We start from the raw sequence: 26,704 nt of genomic DNA, 5'->3' as shown, positions 1-26,704 counted from the left end.
ATTTAATACTAACTAATTTTAATATGTTGTATACAGACAATAAAAGTGTTACATAACTCATTTTAGATACAATTTATGTGTTTTTTATTACGTACGGCGACATTGTATTTTCCCTCCGACATGTACATGTACTATTCCATTTTTTTACAGGTATGACATCGCTCTAGCAGACGACACGTAAAATTGGAAACAATATGGCATTTTTTCATAGCTTATTGTAATAGTTTTTATTTGTTTGGGTCGTCAGACCAGTGAAATTTCAGAGTCTGATGCTGTTAGTTGCAAATGCCGAAAGTAGGTCGCTTTTTTGAAGCGGTTACTTCCCTTTATATGTACACTAACGCCGAAAAAATTCAGGGGAGATCACTGCGTAAAGATGGTCAAATGACAGGCGCATTAATTTTCAAGCAAAATAATTCCCGAATGGTCGAAGATTTCTAATATTGTTTTATCCTTTATAGATATACATGCTTAGATTATTAACGTCTGTGTTAAACAACAGTTAGCGCCGAAATAATAAGGGTTACAAACCCTAATTTAGAATAATATGGTTTTCTTATCAGGCCTTTTACATATAACTTCACCGTGGCCGAGGGATCTTGAGTTCAAATCCAGGAAGGCAACTCTTTTTTTTTCAAATTGTTTAAATCAAATAAACATTGAATTGAATGTCAGTGTTGCAATAAGTCTTAAAGCCAATTAACTACAATTTAAACGCTGGAAAGCACTGGTGGCACTATACAAAACAAATTGGTTTATAATCTCACAACCTTCATCTTTCTGACATTCTGAGACCCAAAAAAATTCAGCGCCTTCTGTGCTTTGATTTGAGAAGTAACAACATGCTTGTTTACTGTGCTTTGATCAAATACCGAATTGAAGAACCATTAATACTCTATACATGTACTTTCATGTATATATAAATACCAATTTCCCAGAAGTGACTACAGTTATTCATTTAATTCATTCATTTAATTTAAAGCAATACAGTAGTTTCATAGTAAATCAACTAAAACCAGATTCAGGAATAATCATATCTTTATTGAAAGATTTATTTTTCCCAAAACTTTAAAAAGTTTCTGTACGACATTTCACCTCAACATAAAAATCGTACTTTCACGAACGCAAACTTTCATAGCTATTTTAATGCAGCAATTCCTGCGAGTCCAGCGTCTGTGAAATCTTTCTTCATATTTTTGTATTCGTCTGCTGTCAAATTTCTAAGCGGGAGACGAACTGGTCCTGTATCCATTCCAGACAATATGTTAAACATAGCTTTACATGTTCTCGCAGAACCTATAAATGACATAAACATGATGAAAAGATATTAATATTAAAACTTGCATTGGTATAATGATAAGTATGTCTGAATGGTCTTAAATCTGGTTACCATAAACCCGTCTGTAATATTAGTCTGATTTTAACTGACAAACATATTTCATAAATTGAAACTAAAGAAACAGGAATTTTAATGTAGATTAAACTTAACCTTGTATATCTTTATATTCTAAATTCTCTGAATATATAGATCTATTATGAAATGTTTTATTTTTATGATTGTTGTTTTATACTTTAGATTCACATAATTATTTAATTTTAGAATGAAAGACCAGTTTACTTAGTAAATAAGACATTGCCAGCATGGCACTTATTGTTTTCTGTTTTGAATACGCTGCTTTACAGTAAGATACAAATGCACACGCCCACAAATACGCACGAGCGCTAACGCACGCGCGCGCACGTACGTACCTCCATATTTGAATCGAATATTATTGATAGCGTGGGACGTTTTCTGTATTCCCCTTGCTTTCTGAATGTCACCTGCTTCAAACGCTGTTCTCATGTCATGTGTTATGTTGCCAAGATATGACGCTGTTACTATGCCTGTTATCCCTACAGCAAGACTACTGAGGTACTGCTGAAAAAGTCAAACAATATACCACTACAATACGAGTTTAATATACACATGTACTTGAAAATCCAACTTATAATTACAAAGTCATTGGGTGTTTTAACTACTTCTTTTGTTGCTTTTTGTTTACTATTTGCGTAACAGCTGCAGCGACTTTATAATCATCATCATCGTCATCATCATCATCGTTGTCGTCGTTGGTGGTTGTGGTGTTGTTCAGTACAACCCCTTGTGATAAGTAATGTTATTTGATCTCAAACGCCTTATATGTTGATATTTATATATATAATATATTTAATTAATCATGATTATACAGCTATACATACAAAGTCTGTCCCAACAAGGACCTGCAGATTATCTACCATAGAACAGTCGTGTAGACTCGGTATTTCTCGCTTTGAATGTTTCAGTCCCCGGAAAGTTGGTATCTTCTTCAGAGCCAGCTCACATAATTTACGTGTGTTCACTAAAACAATATATTAGATCTCTAAAACAACATTCCTAATCCTATTATATACGAGTAACCATATCTTAACCTGTTAGCATTTTACATAAAAGGAAACTAGGGAAGAAAAAAGAAAACACACCTTAACTTACATGGGGCTAGAGACTTCAATTGTATTGGACTAATAGACATATTTTGTAATAGCTTTAATGGCTAAAACTGAATAATTACTGTCATTGAAATATAATCGGACAGAAAACTAAACTTTTATTTGACTAGAAAAAAAATACAGTTTTATAAAGAAACAACTAACATTGTACTAGAAGTGGAATATTGACATCAAGTTAGAAACTAGACAGGCATTGGGCTTTAAATGTTAACTTTAAACTTCAACTATTGTAAAACTCAACGAATTTCAGCTATTAATCAAAAGCATGGATTTTAGGTATTGCGATAAACAATTTCCTATAAATCTATATTTTTGTTTCACATCTGATTTTTCCTTAAATATCCTTATTGATCATAAAATAAGTGATTTAGATATTGCATACCGTTTACTCCGGTCATAAAGTTAATTTCGTAGAAATAGAATGGTGTTTTTGGTGCTGCCCCTGCAATTTCCGCCAGCACCTCGACCAGTACCTCTGAAATTCAAACAAAGATAATGAAATACCTGTTTATTTTATAGGTTTGGGTCATTGGTTATACCCTACACAAACACATGCTTTGACATTACTTTATATTATTTCCCATGAAAAAGAAAAGAAAACGCAAATTAAAGATTACAATAATAAGAAGAAAGATATGTTCAAGAAGCATTTTTGTAATCAGTATGCAATGACGAAATATCAGTCTGAACTATTTTACACAGAACTGCAATTTTTTCTTCTTTTTTGTTATCAGTTGTCTAAATGACTGTAAAAAGTCAGTTAAAGCGTCAGTTAACGATTGTAAAACATGTACCTTCATTTTCCGGTTTATAGTAGGACGGACTAAATGCAGCTATCGCAGATGCCCCAGTCTTCTCCGCATGCCTAGCCTGCAAATACAACAAGTCTTTCTACCTTATTACCTTAATGTATTTGATTACAAATTACTACATTAGTTGGTAATTCAAAGAATGGATGAAAAGTTCGACATAGTTTTCAACAACGAGTTATCTGGACTTACTAGTTCTTGTGAGTCCTTTATACAGTTAGTTCCAACATGAACAATGACTTCTAGCCGACCACCAGATGCTTCCATCCAAGTTTCAGACATGCGCTTTCTTTCATCCAGGGTTAAAGATGCTCCCTCAGCCATTGAACCATTTACTATAAATACAACTATATTTTTATTTCTGTAAATTACGACTGTATGGTTAACATGCTACTGTTCCATTAATAAATGTCATGAACATAGATGTAAATGTGTGTTCTTGCATCCTCTTTGGATCATAATATAGAATCATTATAAATTCTTCATCTAACGTTTTGCCTACATAACTGTAAAACTGCCCTGGCAACATCTTGTTTTATTTGATGCAAAATTCTTTGAGACACATTACCATGTACATTTTCCTCTAATATTATACACGCATACTTACCAAAAACTCCCGTGAAATGGGTTTGCACAAGATAATCTGCATATTTCTTTACAAACGTGTAATTTATTTCCCTGAAATGACAAGTATGTACAATATAATTTTAGAACAATGTCAATGGATAGAAAGATATTAATATAGCAGAATCATTAAATATTATCGATGAAATTGCATAATTTATGCATAAAAGAATGCTGGTAGATTTATAAAGAAGCAGCTCAAATAAGTCTTCATTATATTGCAAAATTAAATTGTTTTTTTACTCAGAGAAACACAATAATTTGTCAGTCAAGGGTTTTCTTTAAGATATGAACATGCAATATGCCTACCCATCGTCCTTCATAGGTGTAAATGGGGCACATATCTGACCCTTCACTTGGAAATTTGCTATCTGAAAGAATAAAAATAAGTGACTGTTTAGCTCATAATTGAGCCGCGCCATGACAAAACCAACATAATGCGTTTGCGACCAGCATGGATCCAGACCAGCTTGCGCATCCGCGCAGTCTGATCAGGATCCATGCTGTTCTCTACTTGTTATAGGGTTTGTAAGCGAACAGCATGGATCCTGATCAGACTGGCAGATGCGCAGGCTGGTCTGGATCCATGCTGGTCGCAAACGCACTATGTTGGTTTTGTCATGGCGCGGCTCATATCTATTAGGACAATTTCGTCATTTAAAGTAACGAAACCTTTTGCTGACTGGTCATACTGGCGCCTATTAAATTTTATATGACACGTAACTGGCGGAATTTTAACGAGCATTAGATGCACGTGCAATGTTTTTGCAAAACATGTAATTAATGTATTATCTCGTACATTGTATATCAAAGCGTGAAAAACGTCATTGTGAAGTAGCACGACGATAAAGTAAAATGTGTATATATGTATCTACATGTATATTGAAAAACAAGCAGTAAAGCTAAGAATATTTCGTTATAATTAATTACAGTTACAAAGGTTATTTTTTTATAATTATAAATTGTCTTACCTCAGACATGATAAACTGACTGTGTTTCTGTCTACCTATATAATTAACCTCGGCTATCTTCTTCAAACACCTTTGAAACTAAGACACTATTGACTTTTAAATATTGTATCATGTTATCAGTGTAAACTACATGTACATAAAATGAAAGTTTTTTTTAATCTTTTGACATGTACTATATATCATATATTTCTGTCTGTACTCCCTGATGAAATATCATACCATTCCATTCTCGCTGATCTGAAGCCATACCACCCTGAACTTGCTGTTTAGATATCATACCTTTCTATACTCGCTGATGAGATACCATTCCTTACTGAGCTCGCTTATGAGATATCATACCTTTCTGTATTCGCAGATCGGATATCATACCTTTCTGTACTCGCATATGAGATATCATAGGTACATTGCTGAACTTGCTTATGAGATATCATACCACCATGGACTCGTTAATGAGATATCATATATATTATATACCTGTACTCGCTAATAAGAATTTGCACCTTTCTGTATCATACCTTTCTGTACTCGCTTATGAGATACCATACCTTTCTGCACTCGCTTATGAGATATCATACGTTTCTGTACTAGCTTTTGAGATATAATACCTCCCCAAACTCGCTTATGACATAGCATACCTTTCTGCACTCTTTTTTGAGATATCATATCTTTCAGTTCTCGCTGATGAGATATCACACCTTTCTCTCTACTCTGAAATGAAGCCATACCACCCTGAACTCCCTTATGAGATATCATACCTTTCTGCACTCGCTTTTGAGATATCATACCTTTCAGTTCTCGCTGATGGGATAGCATTCTCTCCACTCTAATGTGAAGCCATACCACCCTGTGAACTCGCTTATGAGATATCATACCACTCTGTACGCGTTGATGGGATATCATACCTTTCTGTACTCGCTGATGAGATAACATGCCTTAATGAACTCGCTTATGAGATATCATACCTTTCCGTTTTCGCTGATCGGATATCATACCTTTCTGTACTCGCATATGAGATATCATACATTCCTGAACAAGCTTATGAGATATCATACCACCCTGGACTCGCTAATGAGATATCATATACCTTTCTGTACTCGCTAATGAGAATTCGTACCTGTCTGTTCTAGCTTATGAGATAGCATACCACCCTGGACACGCTAATGAGATATCATATACCATCCTGAACTCCCTAATAAGAATTCGTACCTGTCTGTTCTAGCTTATGAGATAGCATACCACCCTGGACACGCTAATGAGATATCATATACCATCCTGAACTCGCTAATGAGAATTCGTACCTGTCTGTACTCGCTTATGAGATATCATATCACCCTGTCCTCGCTTATGAGACATCAGACCACCCTGTACTCTATTAGGAGATATAATCCACCCTGTACTCGCTTATGAGATATCGTATCTTCCTGAACTCGCTAATGAGATATGATACCACCCTCTTTCGGTTATGAGATATCATACCTTTCTGTACTCGCTTATGATATATCATACCACCCTGTACTCGCTTGTGATATATCATACTACCCTGTACTCGCTTATGATATATCATACTACCCTGTACTCGCTTATGAGATATCATACCTTCCTGTACTGTACTCGCTTATGAGATATCATACCTTCCTGTACTGTACTCGCTTATGAGATATCATACTACCCTGTACTCGCATATGATATATCATACCACCCTGTACTCGCTTATGAGATATCATACTACCCTGTACTCGCTTATGAGATATCATACTACCCTGTACTCGATTATGAGATATCATACCTTCCTGTACTGTACTCGCTTATGAGATATCATACCTTCCTGTACTGTACTCGCTTATGAGATATCATACTACCCTGTACTCGCTTATGAGATATCACACCACCCTCTACTTGGTTATGAGATATCATACCTTCCTGTACTGTACTCTCTTATGGGATATCATACCACCCTGTACTCGCTTATGAGATATCATACTACCCTGTACTCGCTTATGAGATATCATACTACCCTGTACTCGATTATGAGATATCATACCTTCCTGTACTGTACTCGCTTATGAGATATCATACTACCCTGTACTCGCTTATGAGATATCACACCACCCTCTACTTGGTTATGAGATATCATACCTTCCTGTACTGTACTCTCTTATGGGATATCATACTACCCTGTACTCGCTTATGAGATATCATACTACCCTGTACTCGCTTATGAGATATCACACCACCCTCTACTTGGTTATGAGATATCATACCTTCCTGTACTGTACTCTCTTATGGGATATCATACTACCCTGTACTCGCTTATGATATATCATACTACCCTGTACTCGCTTATGAGATATCACACCACCCTCTACTTGGTTATGAGATATCATACCTTCCTGTACTGTACTCTCTTATGGGATATCATACCACCCTGTACTCGATTATGAGATATCATACTACCCTGTACTCGCTTATGAGATATCACACCACCCTCTACTTGGTTATGAGATATCATACCTTCCTGTACTGTACTCTCTTATGGGATATCATACCACCCTGTACTCGCTTATGAGATAGCATACCACCCTGTACTCGATTATGAGATATCATACCTTTTGTACCCGCTGATGGGATATAATAATGATTCGTACCTCCTGTACCACTGATGGGATATCATTGTTTTCTGTACTTTTTAATGTAACAAAAAAACTCTGAATACTCTGATATCATATCTCAATGATATAAATATATGTATCTTAGAGAACCTAATTTCTGATGATATAACCTACATTGTATATCTTTACCAATAAAAGTCAGGTAAGTTTTTTAATTGTTACTTTTGCCAATACATGTGTTTACAATCCGTTAATGTATTTCAGTATTTTTATATCACCGTTGGCACCAGTGTCACGGTGAACAAGATGGGAAACCTGACCGGGACTCGAGTCCGTTCAGCGGATCTTCCGATTTAGCTATCCGACCATTAACACATTGACTCCCTCTGGTGGACAGTTCTGAACCGTGACACGCAGAGAATAGAAATCTAACGCTACTAATGAACAATACATGTATACTTTTATTTGTTTTTATCTATTTATTTTTCAAGGATAACCGCACATTTGAATCAAAGGCGGATACTATATTTTATTACAAGAAACATACGTACATGTAATTAAACATAGAAATAAGCCTATTACATACTGTTATAATACTAGTACATGTCACAATATTCATTCCTGAATACAATGTTATAACATAAAAGGATAGTCTCAACTCAAACATTACTACATGCATAATTATTTCACTGTTCTCTAGGCTGTGATATGTTAACTAGGTCAGCAGAATTAAAGTCTTTCTTCATATTTTCAAACTGGTCTAGCGACATCTGTCGTAGAGGAAGACGTACCGGACCCACATCCATTCCCGTCAATATTTTAAAGATGTACTTTGCAACGTTGATTCCCCCTGAAATATATATATCATCTCTTTCACAATAAAGTTGAAAAAGGAACTACTCTCTAGTTAATTTTTAAGAAAAGTGTTGTATTTAGAGTAAAGAATAAACTGGTAGTGATACACTTACAAACAAATCCATGCAGATTATGATTTTGATTGCTATGTTGAAAATTTAAAACAAATGCGTGCAGAATTCAGTGATAAACAGTATCAGAGAGAATCAGTAACCCTGCCACCGTTCAGTGTTCTTCATTATTCTTCACTTAATCTAGATTTTCCTGACTCATTGTATATTCTGTGACAAATTTGGATGTTGAAGTACTTCAGGTCAGCCATGAAGGATAGTTTAATAAAAATGCATTTAAAACATATGATTAGTGTCAGGTTTTAAGAAAAGTTAAATTCTCTTTCTTCAGAATCTAATTGAATGCGCTTTGGGGGTAAATATATTTAATAGAATAGCCATTACCTCCATATTTTGCCCTGATGCTATTGACAGCCTCGGCAGTATTCTGCAAAAGAGAAGACACAAAGTTCACCGTCCGAATTTGTTTTAAGTTTATTGATAAGCATTTTGTATAAGTTGCAACAAAAGACTGTCACATTTTCTAGGAATATAATATGCTCTTACTTGTACATAACTCGAAAAGTTAATACAAATGTATAGCATTGTATAATTATTATGCTTTATGATAATCTAATATGATACCTGAAGTTTCCGTGCTGTTGTGACGTCTCCAGAGTCAAATGCTTTCCTCATGTCTGAGAAAACGTTACCAAGATACGACGCTACCACAACACCGGGCATTTCCAGAGCAAGACAACTTAAATATTGCTGAAATATAAAGATATAACGCATGCATATTTGTTGCTATTGTTAAAAATATATTGATGATCTTATCTAAAGATGTTTTTATGTTACTGATAAGCTTCATGAAATCTGTGTCCATACAATAAGGTTTAACACTTGATTTTTCGTATGAATTCGGTAAAATATAGTTTAGTGAGGAAGTAAACAGTGTAGTGATCATCATTCATTATTTATTTCAGTACTCACCACATCTGTACCAATTAGAACCTGACAGTCTTCAACTTTTGTCACAGCATGGGCGTCTGGTAACTCACGCGAGGAATTCTTCAGACCTCTCAAAGTTGGAATTTTCTTCTTTGCCATTTCCATAAACTTCCGAGCATTTACTGCAATGTTAAATTAAGTTGCAATTGGGTGATTAGGAAATAATTCTTTAAGACAATGAATGCATGGCTAGACTATTTCCCAGTCATATCTTTAAGATTATAGGTATCTTGTGAATGAATTTTGTTTTGTTATCAGAATCGGTTTATAGATTAAATAAGACACATATTTTTTAATAAGAACAGCTTCGTCATTGTATTAATAAGGATAAAACAAACAGCTTCATTGAGTTCATCTAAACTCTAAAAGATCCTTTTCGTCTAAAGACAAAACATGGTAAGAAACACGCGAATTCCCCGTTGGCGCACGAGCCACTCTTTAAAGACCTCTTCTACAATGTTCATACGGATATACATGTATAGGCAGAATGAAAACTCTTTCTTATTATTCATTAGCTGAATTTTAGAACATAACAAGAGAAACATTTTAATCGAAAAAAAAGTGGGATCTGATCACCTTCCCTAGTTATCTACCCATGAATATGTTCTTTTCTATTTTTTATTTTTGTACTAATAGGGAAAGATAATTAAAAATGTAGGTTAGCACGCGCGGCCTTTTTCTTTAAAATTTGTATTGTGACCAAGGATAAACTATTAAAAAGAACCAAATAGTAAACAATAAGATTTTTCAGCTTATCTATAGGTTATCTGGCCATGAATTTACCTAAACAAGCAAACAAAATAGAATTCAAGGGCAGATAACTCAAAAACCAAGTTGTCGATCACCAATTTTTCTGCCTAAGATGTTCTTTTACCTGCAAGGTTTAAATAATTCCTAAGAAAGAGCTTTCAATCTGACCCATAGGGAAAAAGAGTACCACAGAGTAACTTACTATATAAGCCTGTGCAGAAGTTTATGTCGTAGTAGTAGAAGGGCGTGTTCGGTGCTGCAGACGATATTTGACTCATCACTTCTAACAATACCTCTAAAATGAATAAAATAATTTTGTTTTACATCTTTATAGCAATATTTTGCATATAACTTTTCTTTTTTAAAACAATAAGTACAAAATCGTCGTAAAAATACATTTAAAACATATCACGTTTAAAGATCCTGTAACACAATCTTTTATGGTTTTATATCATAAATATGATGCTCAAATTAAGATTTGTCAATTTTGTAGGTTCCAAAAAGCATTATTTATAAAGATATTACCGAATTAAACGTTTCAAGTAAATAAAGGGAGGAAATAAAAAAAATATTTTCTATAAAGTCTAAGTCAATTTTTTCAATAAGAAATGAATGCATATATTTTAATGAATACATATAATATGTACAAATATTTGCAGTACATATTTTGCATATTCTTCGATGTTTGAAAATTGTTTTTTAATTAAGTATATAATTATATGCATATATATAATTTCACTTAAGTGTGGTATTAAACCTCAATTACAACACACAGGATCTTTAAAAGTTTGACATATAGGACATGATGAGTTGTGCCCAGTACTTCCAGCAATCCAGAGAGGTGCAGATTGACGTGATGTTCCATGGAAATGGCTTGTATTTTGCTTTTTGATATATTTCATGCAAATATATCTACAAGTCATCAATTTAGTTAAAAAATAATATACCTTCATTTTCTGGTTTATAGTATGATGGCGAGAAAGCTGCAATGGCGTCCACTTTAATTTCTTCTGCATGACGAGCCTAAAAAAATATCAACAAATTAATACAGTGACAGATATGATGAGAAAAGATGAAATGGTGGGGGTGGGGGGGGGATTGAAAGAAATTTACAAACTGTTATATATGTTGATCCATGTTTGTCATGGAACGCTAATGAGAAGGATGTGCTTCCTTTGAAGGAGTAACGGGAAAATCATTATTGAAATGTATCCTTGACGATATCCTTGACTTGTCCAAATAAATCAAAATTTCTTTCTTTTTTCTCCAGTTAATTTAAAGGACCCAACCTTAGCGTCTAAAATAATAAAGGAATAGTTACTTAATTGAAAATATCGAAGTTAATTTAAACAACATGATAACAACAGTTTTGTGAGAGAGTATACCAGTTCTTGTGCATCCTTGATACAATTTGTGCCGACATGTACAACCACCTGTAATCTTCCGTCAGACGCTTTCATCCATGCTTCAGCTAGACGCTTTCTTTCATCAAGCGTCATAGACAAACCTTCAGCTAACGATCCATTAACTGCACGTATTTAATAAATTAATTACAAATAAAAATACATATCTTTCAAAAAGAAGTGTACATGAACTCACTGATAATATTAATTAATGATGCGCATGACTGTGCTACATAATAAGCGGTTTACCTTTTCAAATGTATAGACATAATAAATCATAATAGTAATTTCTTAATTGTTATCAGTAAAACTTGCATAATTTTTTTAACCTACCCTTTATTAGGAAAAAAACTGTTACATACATACGCTAACTATGTTAACATAAAACATGTACTGAAAGCGAGTTCAGAATGGCAAATGCAATTTCCCTATATATTCTGCGACATCTTGTAACACCAATTCTTATGGACATTACTCGGTGTTCGGTGTGTTTGATTAAGTACTAGTATATTGCTATGAATAACCTGGGACATACGTTATCGTATGTCCCAGGAATAACTTAAGATAAATACTTTTTTAAATCATTGAAATAATGCATTTACTGTACTGTATTTAACAACCGACGTTATGATATTATATTACTTACTGAAAATTCCTGTAAAGTTTGTGTTCACCATGTAATCGGCATATTGTGCCAACAACGAATAGTTGATCTCCCTAAGATAGAAATGATAAAAAAGAAACATACATATCTATATAAAGATATACTTGTAATGGAGTGTCAAAACAATACGTTGAAGTCAATATTAAAGTTTTTAAAATTGAATGATTTCCTTCAAAGTTAACAGTACATGAAAACGCTAATTGTCCTCTATTGTTATTTGTTTATGGATTTAGCGAAAATGGTGGCTATTATAGGACACCATACATATAACGAAAAAAGACTTACCCATCTTGGTTAAGGGGAGTAAATGGTGCTGCAATCAGTTCTTTAAGTCGAAATGTGCTTACCTGTAAAATATGCTTAACATTAGATAAATTAAAAGGGGAATGACGAAAACACAATATATATCACCACAGAGTTTTATCACCAAAATGTAATTTCATTTTAAGGATTTTTTTTGTCAGTATAAGAAGATAGTATACTTACATTCGCCATTTTGAAAGTATCAGTGCACTTTGAATTGTTATCGTGTCTAGTTAAGGCATGGATTAGGGTTAAATTGTAACACTACAGGTACAGCAATATATATAGGTATATCATGTATGTACCTGCATATATCTGTATCATCTAAACTTTATCTTAAAATGGTCAGTCACGTTTTGGTTAGCTTCTTCTTAAAACTAAAGTTAAGATATTAGAACATTTTAATAATCCGTTAAGAACATTGCTCAATGTTTCAATTAGATTTATATAGTAGATGGACCCATAATGCATGCATGTTCTTGTAGAAGAATCTTTGTATAGGTAATAATAATTGCATCATATACATAGTTCATGATAGCTAGGTGTAATATTTATTTGGTTAGTTAAGTCCTATGCCACGCCAGCACTGTTCAAATAAACAAGTAATATATATGAGCCGCGTCATGACAAAACCAACATAGTGCATTTGCGACCAGCATGGATCCAGACAAGCCTGCGCATCCGCGCAGTCTGATCAGGATTCATGCTGTTCGCTTACAGACCCTATAACAAGTAGAGAAACTGATAGCGAACAGCATGGATCCTGATCAGACTGCACGGATGCGCAGGCTGGTCTGGATCCATGCTGGTCGCAAACGCACTATGTTGGTTTTGTCGTGACGCGGCTCAAATATGTATAGAAAAAGTATAACATCACAGCAGAAAGTCAAAGTTACACATAAACTTAAAATTGTATTTATGATAATATCCCGGGGTCTGTATCCTCATTGCCTGAAAGGGCAGATGGACCCTCATTAAGTCTACAGTATACACACCATCATATCAAATACATATTATAATCATCCCATTATAGATATCTATCAATATCTTTCAATCAATTAATGTCGATATCAATTCAATATTTTTCCATATTACACATATAATTATCTAAGATCTTCTGTATCAAAATGAATGTTTTGAATTATTGTGTTATATATATTTGATAAAAGAAGTAAATTAAATCATGCATTCTTATTAAGTCGACAATTAACACTTCAATTTGCTATTCTTTGCATTTCCTGGTTCCGGAAATTGTAAACTTGATAAAACTTGAGAAACTGGGTTAAAAACAAATATACTGTTTTTATTTCTTTCCTTGTCCGGACTTTACTATGGAAAACAATTAAGTTTAATTGCAAAATATTTGTACAATGCAATTCTAATCTGTTTTAGAAATGGTAATATTCAAATCAGAACAAAAAATAAAACAAACTTAATTTCTTTCAGCAATGCGTTTCTGGAAAAAGATCATTCAGTAAAATAATAATAATTAATATCATGTACTATTAATATGTTAAATGTTTATAACTCAGCATATCTTCGTTTATACATGAAATATCAGACGAGATTAATGAAATCAGGGTCTTTCAAATAGATCAATCATTACTTTATGTTTCATTTCAGCATAAACCATTGTTCATTTATTTGCAAAAATATTCAAATGCTACGTTATTCTTATTTTAGACAAATACTTTAGTCACGAACAAAAAAAAGGATAAAATGTGGAGTTATTACATTTCACTAAAATAGTACGATCTCGGCAGGACTCGAACCTGCAATCTCCTGATCCGTAGTCAGGCGCCTTATCCATTGGGCCACGAGACCAATTGGGTACTTTCAAGAATTAACATGTGTACAACAGTTATGCTATAAAGCATCACCGTTGTAAAGCAAAGAAAAATAAAATAAAGGAAAAACAACTCTGTCGGCCTTATCGTCAAAAGGTTTTAGCAGTTGGTGTTAACTATTGTCTCCCTTTATTCATGTACAAATTTATGTCATACTTGACCTTTATTCTAAAACAAAACTTTTTGTCATAAATTATACACGATTAATTTTGAAAATGGAAAAGAGAGCTATAGATTTAGGTCGAATACCCAAAATATTGCAGTAACTTTATTTGTGGTATTGAATAAAAATATAATATTGTTTTAAAAAATAATCGAATTAGAAAGATATTTATTTTATATGTTGACGACGACGATTTATTGCTGACCACTGGAACGCGGCTGTTACATTGCTCGAACTTTCGTGCACTGTATTAAGGAAATCGACAATAGTGGAGTGAACGTGGTAGATCTGTGACGCCAGGTAACAATGCTATAGTTGGCAGCATCGTTCACACTGTGTATGTTGGCATTATATCAACAGACGATAAGACACATATTAACACCTGTATAATCAGCAACCTGTAATCAACATACCTGTAATCACTATACATGACGATAATAGAATCAGCAGATCACTTCTTATAATAGGTCGATCACGAAGTTATCTCATGAAAGAGACAAATTTATATTGAATAATGATAATGATAATTATAAATAATTTAATTATCATTTATGCCTGAATTGCGTATCAACAAATTAAAGACCGTGCATTTCCAAACCTGAGTCGAAAGTTTTGTGAAAGCTGCCGTTGACCATTTTTATCCAACATAAAACATATCTTTAAAATATTGATTTATTAAAATATCTAATATTAAATTTATATTTTCTTATCAACAGTGCAATAAGATCAACAATGCAATAAGGAGGTCACAGGGTCACAGTTTCTGGCGTATCAATTCATTTTGTGTCTGGAATAATTTGAAATGATAGCAACAATTAGGAGGGCTAAACTGCTATTTTTGATATAAAAAAAAAGATATTAAGATGGAATAATTTTTTCTTTAAGGGGTTATTTTGTTTGTGTTTTTAGCCAATTCATATCATTTTTCATTATCATATTTTGTGCAAGTTTAGAAATGTAATGTTTGCTTTACAGTATAAATAAGCAGAGAATCATAGAATACAAAATTAATTAAAATACACGAGAGGTACTGAAAATTGATTAAATAATAACAAAAAAAGAACATGTGCCATTGAGCAAGCATTTTGATGGAAGGTGACAGGTGCATTTCTTCGCAGGCAATTACCCCGAATGTATGTGATTTATATTATAACACTGATTGCCAACATTTCAACAAGTATTTGATGAAATTGATGATAAATCTAGAAAATCTGTTGAGTACAGTACCTAGGGGAATATAGAAATCAGTCTCCGTTAGTTTATGATACTAGTATACTGATTTACTTTATATCTAACAGTAATTTACAATAAAAAACTACAATTTATTGGTGTGACAAAACCAGATGGGCGACTTTCTCTAGACGGAAATTTATTTTTTGGTGGGTAATGCAAGTTACACCTTTTAATGAGAAATAACTGGTTCTTTGACTCGCAATTAAGTCAGTATTTTAGTAGTTACATGTGCTCGTCGTGTTTTTACCTAATTCCGGAATATCTCATCAGAGAACCACGACCTCCGTATTTAATTTAGACTTTCATTCTGTGAGAATTACAGTAAGGGTGTGCATACCTGTATATAAAAGTTTCCTTCGTGGAGGATATTAAAAGATATTCCAAAAGATATCAACTTGCTTAACAATGTGGAGAAATGGCGATGATGTTTATTAATTAGACATTGGTTTCATTTATATCACATCGGTTAATGTTAAATGCAATTTTTGACTGATGGGAATTGGACACGTTTTATCCCGTAAATTGCAGTCCGGTTGTGATATTTTACCTGAATTAAGACAAAAAAAGAGGAAATAAATACAGACTTTAGTTGTTTCTCGAAACATCGAGTGATCAGTTCCTTAAAGCTGCATGCCTCCAGATAAGCCAAAATATTTCAAGAAAATCTACCTTTAGAAAAATGTAATAAGATTTTAAGAAAGTAAAAATATTCACGATATTCAAGATATAAGATATAATTTACACGTTACATGCAATTCATGACTGATTTTACTGTATTTATCACCATATTTCTACCTAATGACTAACGCAGTAAGGGCTATTTTTGCATATTCTGATCTTTGGTAATTTCCGTGATTTTTAAGCGCTTTTCGCAATGTGTAAATTACCTTCTTTGTTCATTTGTTCACTTGACACAGGTACGTACATACATGTACGTACGTGCTTGACAATATTTTTCATTTTACTACATTTAAAAAAAAATCAAGAAAATGAGCATTAATCTAGAGGCATGCTTCTTTAATGAGTTTCAAAAGTTTTTTTTTTAAATTGTATATGGGCAATATGCTATACGTATAATCTATTAATGCAGACCACGTGTATACAGTCAAATGCCAAATAAGAGAAAATGAAGAAAAAATATTATTAAGTAAAACATCTATAAATTTTAATTTGCAATGGTAGGTAAAATAAACATATGTTTTTATTAAAGATCTTTGGGCATGCGCAATTTGCCATGCGCGGTAATCAATCTTCATATTACTTCTTGTCATCTTTTTCAATCGATGCAAAGATCCATTATTTTTCCCGCCCTTTGGAATCACTTCTGCATCCGCTACCGACAGATTTTTTCTCTTTGTCGTCTGCAAAACCCAGGTGCGTGCACGATGTCTGAACAAATAATGATTGGAATATTTCTGAGAAGAGAGAAGAACAAAAAACGTAATAATCCCGTTGGAACATCTGGCCTTTTAAATGAAAAATAGCAATATTGCTGTAAAGGTTGGAAAACAAAAGTCGAGTAAATCTTATTATATTGGTAACATCTGTGTGAGAAATAAAATAAAAATAATAATCATCTGCAAACTACACTCAGAGAAAGATATAAATAACTGATAACCCATTTGGTTTGGAAGCCTTGTAATAAAATAAAGAATATTCTTGAAAAAAATGCCATTCCCTGAAGCTATAGTAACCGAATACAAATGTAGCAGACGATTCTTTAAATGGCCATACATGTATATTATCTTTTCAAATTAAAGGTGTTTTAAACGCTTTGCATAAATCGAAGAAAGGTAATAAAGAATTTTTGAACATATTTAAAAAAAGAAAAAGTCAACATTTGTTAAGGTTTTAATACAGAAAAATTATGTTCCATTAGTTGTGCGGACTAAATCAACGAGGGCAAAAGGAGAGAAAATGACCAGGGGAGGGGCAAATATTCTTGAATCATAAAAGGCTAAGTAAAACTTGTTTCACACAAAGTCGTACTCTCTACAATATTATAGAATGTAGGACAAAACCCCACCAGTTAAAACCCCACCACTCAAAATTTTATAGAGTGGACAAAACCCCACCACTTCATTTCATAGAGTGGACAAAACCCCACCACTAAATTTTACAGAGTGGACAAAACCCCACCACATCAGTTTTATAGAGTGGACTAAACTTTCTTGTAAACATGTTAAAAAACAAACAATTGTGCATCAGCAGAAACTCTAAATAATGTGTGAACAACTCATCAATAAGGAGTTACAGTTTGTAACACCTTTTTTGCAATCAAAACATCAATAAATAATCTGTTCTGTTCTTCAAGGATTAGGATTAAGTTTTTTGTGTACAGTTTGTAACACCTTTTTTGCATATTGCACATGCAAGATGTACATGCATTGTTAATAAAATTGTTCATTCTTATATTACACAAATGTTATATTGAAATTAAAAAATAAAATGTGAAAAATATGTGTATATTATATATATTATAATTCATCAAATCTTGCCTAATAAGTGGTGGGGTTTTGTCCACTCAATGAAATTTAGTGGTGGGGTTTTGTCCACTCTATAAAATTAAGTGGTGGGGTTTTGTCCACTCTATAAAATTTTGAGTGGTGGGGTTTTAACTGGTGGGGTTTTGTCCGTCTTCCATATTATAAGATGTACCCCAAAGTCGCTGAAAAAAGTGCTTATTTTTTATTATTTGTAATCATACAATGTTTAATAATATGTCTTTATGTATACAAATACAGACAAGGTTATTTTCAAGGTAACAATACTAATGAAAGCAAAATGAAATACAAATTGCGATTCCAGTGCGATTCGAACTCAGTGGTCAGATGTCTTATTCATGAGGGCCCGGCATTTTACTAGCGGTGAGGGTTGCTGCATAAACCACTAAAAAAGATCAAGCAGCCTGTCCAAATGATACTTTTTGGCTGTTTGGTCTTTATTTTTTTTAATTTTTAAATAATAGGCATTTTCAATGCAAAGTTTCGAAAAATAATTTTACCACATAAATAAGTTTGAATTTACAGTATTTGGTGAAAACTGCACATAAACAAGATGCAGCTTATTAATGATGATGTCTATAAAATATCCTGCCAGTAAAAATTCGATCCCGGCAGGACTCGAACCTGCAATCTCCTGATTCGTAGTCAGGCGCCTTATCCATTGGGCCACGGGACCTACGTTTTAAATTGAGTTGCTGAAAAGCACTGTTTTTTTTTCATTTAATTTTGCTACTTTTTCTTTTAAACCAAAAAAGTCTTTAATTTCTGCTTTAATTGGAGGCGTACACATTTTCAAGGTTATTTTAATAATTATCACATGTTAGTGGACTATTTTTCCAACTACGATACGTTTTTTGATTAATTAATTTCAATAGCCGTCATACAACGATATTTTTATCGTCTGCCGAATAAGGCTATTTTATCAGTATTTAAAATTGTGAAATACAGTGCACCTGTCTGTATATGATAGTAAGTAAACCATCATTTCAGTTTTTATCGAGACATCTGTCTCCATATGACACATAAAATCGAGTTTTAAATAAATCAGACCTTGTGATAATATTTAATTTTACATTTCACGGGTACCGTCTTCTTGTCAAACCTCTCGTCCAATCAGATCACTTTTAATTTGCGACAATCGTAAAGTAAACTGTTAAAAAAACCACATTGCCTTACAAGTGGTTTTTGTCGCACAAGAAGCCGTTGATCAAATATAGTGTTACTCCGGTATAAGTAAGCGCAGGTATGCAGACTGGTCGGCGCCTAAAACAGTCGACTTGCTTTATTTTGCCCTAAACGAAATAGGTGTGAATTGGATGAACCATTGAACGAGAAATCGTATTTGTTCAGTTTGTGTATTTATTAAATACTGTGCAAGACGGGTTAACGTCATTTCTCGACACCCTTAACAGATTGCATCAAAGGAACAGGTGATAATCAGGCGCCTGAGTGAGACAGATTGGCGGCGGTTAAGATAGCAAGAGTACCAGTCTTTTTATAATGGCCGTGTGCTGGCATTTTAATAATTTTGTGAGTCAACAGTTACCTTTGAATTGAGTCAAAATCAAATACTTTACAAAACAAAATTCGGGCGAATTAAGAGTTAAATATTTCTTAAAATAAAAAAAGGTCGAACAACCGCCGATAACATTTTTTTCATAACCGCCATGAATATCCAATAGTTAAAGAAAATATAAGGTATTTATCTATTATTGTGTATTTTAATGGGTCGAGACGGCGCTTCTTTAACAACAACTCATACTTAGCCTATTAATAATGACACGCACAATTTGGTGGTGATATTTAAAATACCGATAAAGATCTAAAACTAAAACGTGTGGCTATAAAACATTATTTCCTGTTCATACTTTAAATGAATAAATGAAATTCTCAATCAAAGCATAATAATTTCATATACAATGTTTTCAACTTTAACTTCACACCGAGAGTAAAGCAATTAATGACTTAGTTTGAAGTTTATTTGGATAGATCCCCCTTTTCGGCGCCACGGAGCCGGGATCTCGCCAATTTTACGATGAAAAAATGCTGACACCTTGTGTATACGGTGTAAATCTGGCGAATGCACTTATCTACCTGCGTACCATATGGCTGTTATGATCCCATCAAGTATTATTATATGTAAATACGCAACAAATTGCTACCACTATTTATAGTCTAATCAAATAACTTTGCCAGATATTCATCAGATTTTCATCAAACATTTGCATGGTAGTTGAAGTGGGAAGATTATTCAATATTTTCTGAGATATTTTTTTCAGATTATTTTACGATTTATTTATTTCTAGAAACAAATTTTAGCCTAGAAAATTAGGCATTAAAAGCTGCATGCAGAATTTCTGTTTCTTATTTTATTATTGAATCAGTGCGCTTGATTACCAGCGGCTATGCAGAATTATATTCACAGCTGCTTATTGACCGGGTTAATCGAACGTGCACCTCCAGGGATCGCGTTTGTTACGTACAACTGAACGCCCGTCACAGATGTACCAGATGCTATTGGTCAAGCAGGAATCCCTTGACTGAGGTAATTAATCACCTGTCATATACTAAGATGATCACAACACGATCTGACAAGAACAGTGAGCTCCAAGTCTCGAATGATTTATGCAAATTGCAATTTTTCCCGGTAAATAAGATTCACCCAAAACACGTTGCGCATCGGTCGAATGTCGAACTATCGTTCACTTTCTTTCGAACCAAAAAAAAATTTATATAGTATATGTATTTATATTTTGAATGCAATATTTTTAAAAAAATCAATTACCCAGTATAGATTTTTTTAAAGAAGTTACATTCCAAATAGTTTCTTGCCCAGGGGACTATAGATGTATGTGTTGTATTGATGTTAGATATGACAGTCAATGTGGCGACAACGACCAGATACATTATCTTTCACGATTCCCTAAGGGACCATATACAGCAAGGTGTCGTTCGTTCACATGTTTCTGTTGTCATACATAAATTTTCACGCGAGTTCTATACATGCAACAGGCCTATTTTCCAGTGCTGGAATGCCTTTTTCCGTCGGGGGACTTCTCTTGTTTTCTGATATCTATGGCGTGAATGATTTCATCTCGTACATATGTTGTATCTCTCGCTATAAAGTTCCTCTGTATTGATTAGCTACATTGTGATTAGAGCGGTTGAAAGAGAATCGATTCACGAGACGAATAGAGCCACCTGGTGCTGAAGCTGGTAAATAATAGGATTAATGGGAGTGCTTGATTGTAATCAGTAGCCGGTGTGGACACAAACAAATACTCGGATCGATCTCCCTGTAGTAGATACTGGTGATAATAAGTTACTTCGTGAATTATGTCAATATCTAGCTGAATTTTTATGTCGCTGTAACAACTGCTTTAATAATTGGTCACAATCGATGATGTGCCTTCAAAAAACGATTTATTTGATGATCTTAACCATAGTTTAACATTTAAACTGATTAAGAATGAATGGTTTAAAATTGATATCTTACAAAACGATTAATTTAAATAAAATTATATTTTCTTAAAAAAAGATACAGATATTAGAACAAGTGCAAACGGGTATATTGGACGAGTAATAACCACTTGAGAGCAGAGAATGTGATGGCAATCAACTCTCTGATTAGTCAATAAATAAGCGAGATAGGGGAAATTTTCTCTGTAACCATCTGGCAGACAGAGCGGCGAGCGCGCTAATGTAAACACGTTTACGCTGAACTATTATAATATCACCACTGACTGAATAAACGGATCAGTTTTCTTTAGGCAGTTGTAGTAGTAACATACGGTTTAATATTGGATAGAGTGAAAAATAGTGCTAATAGTTTGATAGAGAGAAATACAATTATTTGATAAATGAACTGACAAGAAGAAAAAACGTGGAAAAAACTGTCATTGAAAATTGATGAAAAAATGGCTTTGGAATTAACAGTGCGTCATGGGACAGTTGGGAGTTTAGTAGTGCCGGATATTAAATCTCGGTACCACAACCAAGATTCTGATACACCATTATCACCATCTGATACACCTAGAAAAAATAAAAGGAAATTAAGTGAGCCTAAGAGGCGGACTACGGATTTTAGTATTAAACGTTTATGTCCGGACAGTCCTGGTAGTGCTTGTTCAGAAAGCGGACGAAGTGAGGAAAGTACCCCGGAACGTTCGCACGAGGATTCTAGAGATTCTGGTGACTGTTTAAGTCCAGACGGAATACAAACCGAAAGAGAATTGGTTCCACCACATTATAGACCACCTTTTGTGTTTCCTGACATTAGACATCATCCGTATTTCATTCCACAATTTTATTATAATCGTTTTCCTGGATTTCCTTCCAGTGGACCTTTGCCGACGGGGTTTTCCGCCGGAATACCCACCGTTCCCACACTCAGTGTTCCAAATGTACCAGCTCAGCATAATTCACATTCTAGTCCAGACACTTCTAGTAACCAGAGCCCACCATCTCCTCCGCCAGTGCACGTGCAAAATAAGAAACAGTCACAAAGTAAAGCACGAGCTTCTAGTCCCAAACCATCACGTGATGAGGAAGATGATGATATAAGTTCTCCTGATAGTCCTAAGGACGGTAGTAAAAGAAACCGTAAAAATTATAAAAATATGACACGTGAAAGACGAGTGGAAGCGAACGCACGTGAGCGTTCACGCGTACATACAATTAGTGCTGCTTTTGACGGACTGCGACGAGCTGTGCCATCATATTCCTACAACCAAAAACTATCAAAACTTGCGATTTTACGGATAGCATGTAGTTATATTAATGCATTGACTAAACTAGCAGATGCCGACGACGACATCCCTCAGTTACAGAACACTTCATTTGCAGACTGTGTTGATAATTGTACTAGAACTATTCAAACTGAAGGAAAAGCCCGACGGAGACATTAACTTTTTTTCGTCGGAGATTTTTTATATAATATTAAAAAGTGTGATTAGAATATTTAATATTGATTTAAACATTGTAATATTTCCGTGTTCAAATGGCATTTTCTTTTTTTACTGTTTTACTTTAATGGTGGTCTCTCGGCAGATGAAAAGAACTTAAATCAATAGAATTTAACAATGTTTGTTATTTTGATTATTTTTACTAGTTATTTTCCCCTCAAGGATATGATTATACGAGCTAATACTGTGATCAACAAGGTCTTATGACACTTTTTGCGGCACATTTTTCTGTTCATCTTAATGTGTCTAAACATCTGGGAAGATTTTTTTGTTCAACGGCACGCATGTAAAATCCGTTTGGCGACAGAATGTCTGTGGATTAAAATTGATTTAAACTTACTACGGAGCGTTACATTAAAATTCTAATTCAATAAACAGAATTTGGGCTAGTGTGCAATAGTGGATGTTATTTTCCCTCTTAATTCATACGAATGAATGGCATGAAGAAATAATTCTATTTTTTTTCTTTGTCAGTTCATTTATACACTTGAATGTGTCTCAGTTGTTTTTAATTGTTTTTAAAAGATATATATAAAGAAAAAGATAAAATCGAGAACTTGTTTGTTTTTTGTGTGTGTGTTTTTTTTATCTATGTTAATAATTATTGTTTATATAAATACTGCGTAAGTGAACTTTGATATGATGATAAAATGAGGCCCTAACGGAATGATGATGACAAATCTAATACTATTATAATTAAACCAATATTTACTAGATTGATCAGATCCTAGGGATATAGGTGCTTCTATATACAGGGTATGGTTCCATTTTTACAAGGACGTCTGACATTAAGTCTATCTAAGAAATTGTGTTAATTATTATTAAATAGCACACAGAAAAAAAGCAACTACTGGTCCGAACATGATTCACGTTTCCCAGTGTCAGCATTTAATTATGTCAGCTGTTACAGACAAAAACAAAAATGACCCAAACGAACTTTGTGACTTGACGTAAACTTTAAACCATTTTCTTCCAGCTGAAGAAAAAAATCCAGAAAAAAAACTCAGAAACGAATTAAGGTGTTATTATGTAACCACTTTATCATAATCATAAGTGTCGCGACTTTAAACCTTGGCATTTTGTGCACTTTTTTTATCCTAGTGATCTAATTGAAACGTTTGTCTTAATCACCTAGCTTGTATATACTCTGTTAAATGAAAAAATAAACTTGTGGACAAACCTTTAAATCAAATTGACAGATTTTACTACTTCATTTGAATGCAACTATTTGATAACATTACAACGAAGGTGGTAAACCAGTTGTTCGACTACGAATATGATACAAATTACCTCTATTTGACAGTAAGCGCCAAGATGTCTGAAGGCAGGGCTATGTCAAGTGCACATAAACTTCATTACATCTCTCATTATCACTTAAAAGTGTCATATTATTAGCGAGACAGGTGGTTAGTTTTTCCCTCGTTTTATTTATTACTTTTTCCGTATTTATATTTGTACATTTGTATTATTCATACAAATGAACATTAAACATAAATGTTTACTTATCAACCGCCTCGGACAAAAACTATCTTGAATGATCAAGTTCAATTTGCACGTAGATTTCGAGCGTTCCGTGTCTCGTATATTCCATTTAGTAGATAATAACAGTTTTGCATTACTTCTAACATGACTTTATAAAGTATATAAAAATTACCAAATATGTAGAAATAAGAGAGATCTTTACTATAATCACTGAATTGCATTATTTAAGCCCTGCTTTATAACGATCATAAAGTCCGACTTTCTGTAACATTTTAACTCATTTTACTAAGCCGCAAAATGTCAGTCAATATCCATTATTCTGCTAGATAATGTTATTTCAATTTTGTTAAACAACAACATTTTTTTATCAGACGAGAGACATTAATTATAGGTCGTATGTCGTACGATGATGATATTCTTTAATAAACCCAAATTTCTTTCGGGCGGCACACTACAGTATAGTCTAACATAAAGAAGTTTGCCTTAGTGCCGTCAAGTCTTTGTGAGAACGGTAAAGTTTCAATATAAAACTGTAATGATGACATAGCAAGTGTGAATTATCAAATGGTCTTTACACGCTACACAGTTATTCATTGTTCCAATGATCTTTTTAAGTCACACAGTTACTTTTTTACACTAATTTTCTCTTGAAGACTTTTAAAGTCACGCAATTACTCGTTGCTCTTATGACCTCTTGAGGTCACACAGTAACTTGTTACTATAATGATCTATCGAAGCCACAAAGTTACTGATTGCTCTAATGATCTTTATAAGTCACACATGTTGCTCTCTTGATCTCTAAAAGCAAGTGTTAACTTGTTGCTCTAGTGATCTCTTAACGTCACACAGGCTGTTGTTACTGTAATGATCACTTAACTAGCCATGCAGGTACTTTTTGCCTAATGGTTTTCAATAAATACAGTTACTTGTTGTTCTAATGATCTCTTTATGTTACAGAGGTACTTGTTTCTCTAACGATCTCATATAGCCACACAGTTACCCGTTGATTTAATGATCTCTTAACGTCAAACAGCTTCTTGTTGTCCTAATAATCTCCTGACGTAACACAGTAACTTGTTCCTCTAATGATCTCTTATAGCCGCTAAGTTACTCGTAGCGCTAATGATCTCTTGAAGCGACACAGTACCTTGTTGCCCTAATGATCTCTTGACGTAACACAGTGACTTGTTCCTCTGATGATCTCTTACAGCCGCTAAGTTACTCGTAGCGCTAATGATCTCTTGAAGCGACACAGTACCTTGTTGCCCTAATGATCTCTTGACGTAACACAGTAACTTGTTCCTCTAATGATCTCTTATAGCCACTAAGTTACTCGTAGCGCTAATAATATCTTGAAGCGACACAGTACCTTGTTGCCCTAATGATCTCTTGACGTAACACAGTAACTTGTTCCTCTAATGATCTCTTATAGCCGATAAGTTACTTGTAGCGCTAATAATATCTCTTGAAGCGACACAGTACCTTGTTGCCCTAATGATCTCTTGACGTAACACAGTAACTTGTTCCTCTAATGATCTCTTATAGCCGCTAAGTTACTCGTAGCGCTAATAATATCTTGAAGCGACACAGTACCTTGTTGCCCTAATGATCTCTTGACGTAACACAGTAACTTGTTCCTCTAATGATCTCTTATAGCCGCTAAGTTACTCGTAGCGCTAATGATCTCTTGACGTAACACAGTAACTTGTTCCTCTAATGATCTCTTATAGCCGATAAGTTACTCGTAGCGCTAATGATCTCTCTTGAAGCGACACAGTACCTTGTTGCTCTGATGATTTCTTTAAATAACACTTGCTCTTATGATTTTTTTGACGTCATACAATTACTTGTTACTTAAATGACATCAGAAAGCGTCACATTATTTTGTTGCTCTAACGATTTCTTAAAGCGACACAGTATCTTATTGACTTGTTGC

The 26,704-nt window shown here is 33.8% G+C and overlaps 3 protein-coding genes and 2 non-coding genes across 5 annotated transcripts; 1 reads left to right on the top strand and 4 right to left on the bottom strand.

The window, feature by feature from the left end:
- Nucleotides 1-1,020: 1,020 nt before the first annotated feature.
- On the bottom strand, nt 1,021-5,033 carry LOC132740784 (N-acetylneuraminate lyase B-like). Its single transcript, XM_060728774.1, has 9 exons — nt 4,931-5,033; nt 4,269-4,330; nt 3,943-4,013; nt 3,528-3,670; nt 3,321-3,396; nt 2,909-3,001; nt 2,239-2,378; nt 1,750-1,918; nt 1,021-1,296 (listed from the first exon to the last, which is right to left on the bottom strand). The coding sequence occupies exons 1-9, from the start codon at nt 4,937-4,939 to the stop codon at nt 1,139-1,141; spliced, it is 921 nt and encodes a 306-aa protein (XP_060584757.1). The 5' UTR covers nt 4,940-5,033; the 3' UTR covers nt 1,021-1,138.
- A 2,944-nt stretch (nt 5,034-7,977) lies between these two features.
- On the bottom strand, nt 7,978-12,856 carry LOC132740774 (N-acetylneuraminate lyase-like). The gene is made up of 10 exons (XM_060728764.1): nt 12,759-12,856; nt 12,558-12,619; nt 12,255-12,325; nt 11,591-11,733; nt 11,153-11,228; nt 10,408-10,500; nt 9,438-9,577; nt 9,090-9,215; nt 8,850-8,892; nt 7,978-8,389 (listed from the first exon to the last, which is right to left on the bottom strand). Exons 1-10 carry the CDS (start codon nt 12,765-12,767, stop codon nt 8,226-8,228), a joined length of 927 nt encoding a protein of 308 aa, XP_060584747.1. The 5' UTR covers nt 12,768-12,856; the 3' UTR covers nt 7,978-8,225.
- A 1,470-nt stretch (nt 12,857-14,326) lies between these two features.
- Nucleotides 14,327-14,399, bottom strand: Trnar-acg (transfer RNA arginine (anticodon ACG)). The gene has a single exon. It is a non-coding gene; the product is annotated as a tRNA-Arg (tRNA).
- A 4,526-nt stretch (nt 14,400-18,925) lies between these two features.
- Nucleotides 18,926-18,998, bottom strand: Trnar-acg (transfer RNA arginine (anticodon ACG)). The gene has a single exon. It is a non-coding gene; the product is annotated as a tRNA-Arg (tRNA).
- A 2,949-nt stretch (nt 18,999-21,947) lies between these two features.
- LOC132740919 (transcription factor atoh8-like) lies at nt 21,948-23,846 on the top strand. Its single transcript, XM_060728985.1, has one exon. It carries the CDS (start codon nt 22,240-22,242, stop codon nt 23,227-23,229), a length of 990 nt encoding a protein of 329 aa, XP_060584968.1. The 5' UTR covers nt 21,948-22,239; the 3' UTR covers nt 23,230-23,846.
- The last annotated feature ends 2,858 nt before the right edge of the window (nt 23,847-26,704 follow it).

Source organism: Ruditapes philippinarum, unplaced genomic scaffold, assembly GCF_026571515.1.
Source record: "Ruditapes philippinarum isolate M1 unplaced genomic scaffold, ASM2657151v2 ctg179_1_1_1_1, whole genome shotgun sequence".
Taxonomy (NCBI): Eukaryota; Metazoa; Mollusca; class Bivalvia; order Venerida; family Veneridae; genus Ruditapes; species Ruditapes philippinarum.
The sequence above is the reverse complement of the archived record's forward strand: the minus strand, read 5'-3'. Positions and strand labels throughout refer to the sequence as shown.

Excerpts from the sequence above, each read along its gene's own strand:
- LOC132740919 (XM_060728985.1), top strand. The coding sequence starts at position 22,240 with ATGGCTTTGGAATTAACAGTGCGTCATGGGACAGTTGGGAGTTTAGTA.
- LOC132740774 (XM_060728764.1), bottom strand. Across the intron at positions 12,326-12,557 it reads ACTCCCCTTAACCAAGATGG|GGAGATCAACTATTCGTTGT; the intron begins GTAAGTCTTTTT and ends TTTCTATCTTAG. Across the intron at positions 10,501-11,152 it reads CTATAAACCAGAAAATGAAG|AGGTATTGTTAGAAGTGATG; the intron begins GTATATTATTTT and ends TATTCATTTTAG.
- LOC132740784 (XM_060728774.1), bottom strand. Across the intron at positions 3,002-3,320 it reads CTATAAACCGGAAAATGAAG|AGGTACTGGTCGAGGTGCTG; the intron begins GTACATGTTTTA and ends TTTGAATTTCAG. Across the intron at positions 1,297-1,749 it reads TATTCGATTCAAATATGGAG|GTTCTGCGAGAACATGTAAA; the intron begins GTACGTACGTGC and ends TGTCATTTATAG.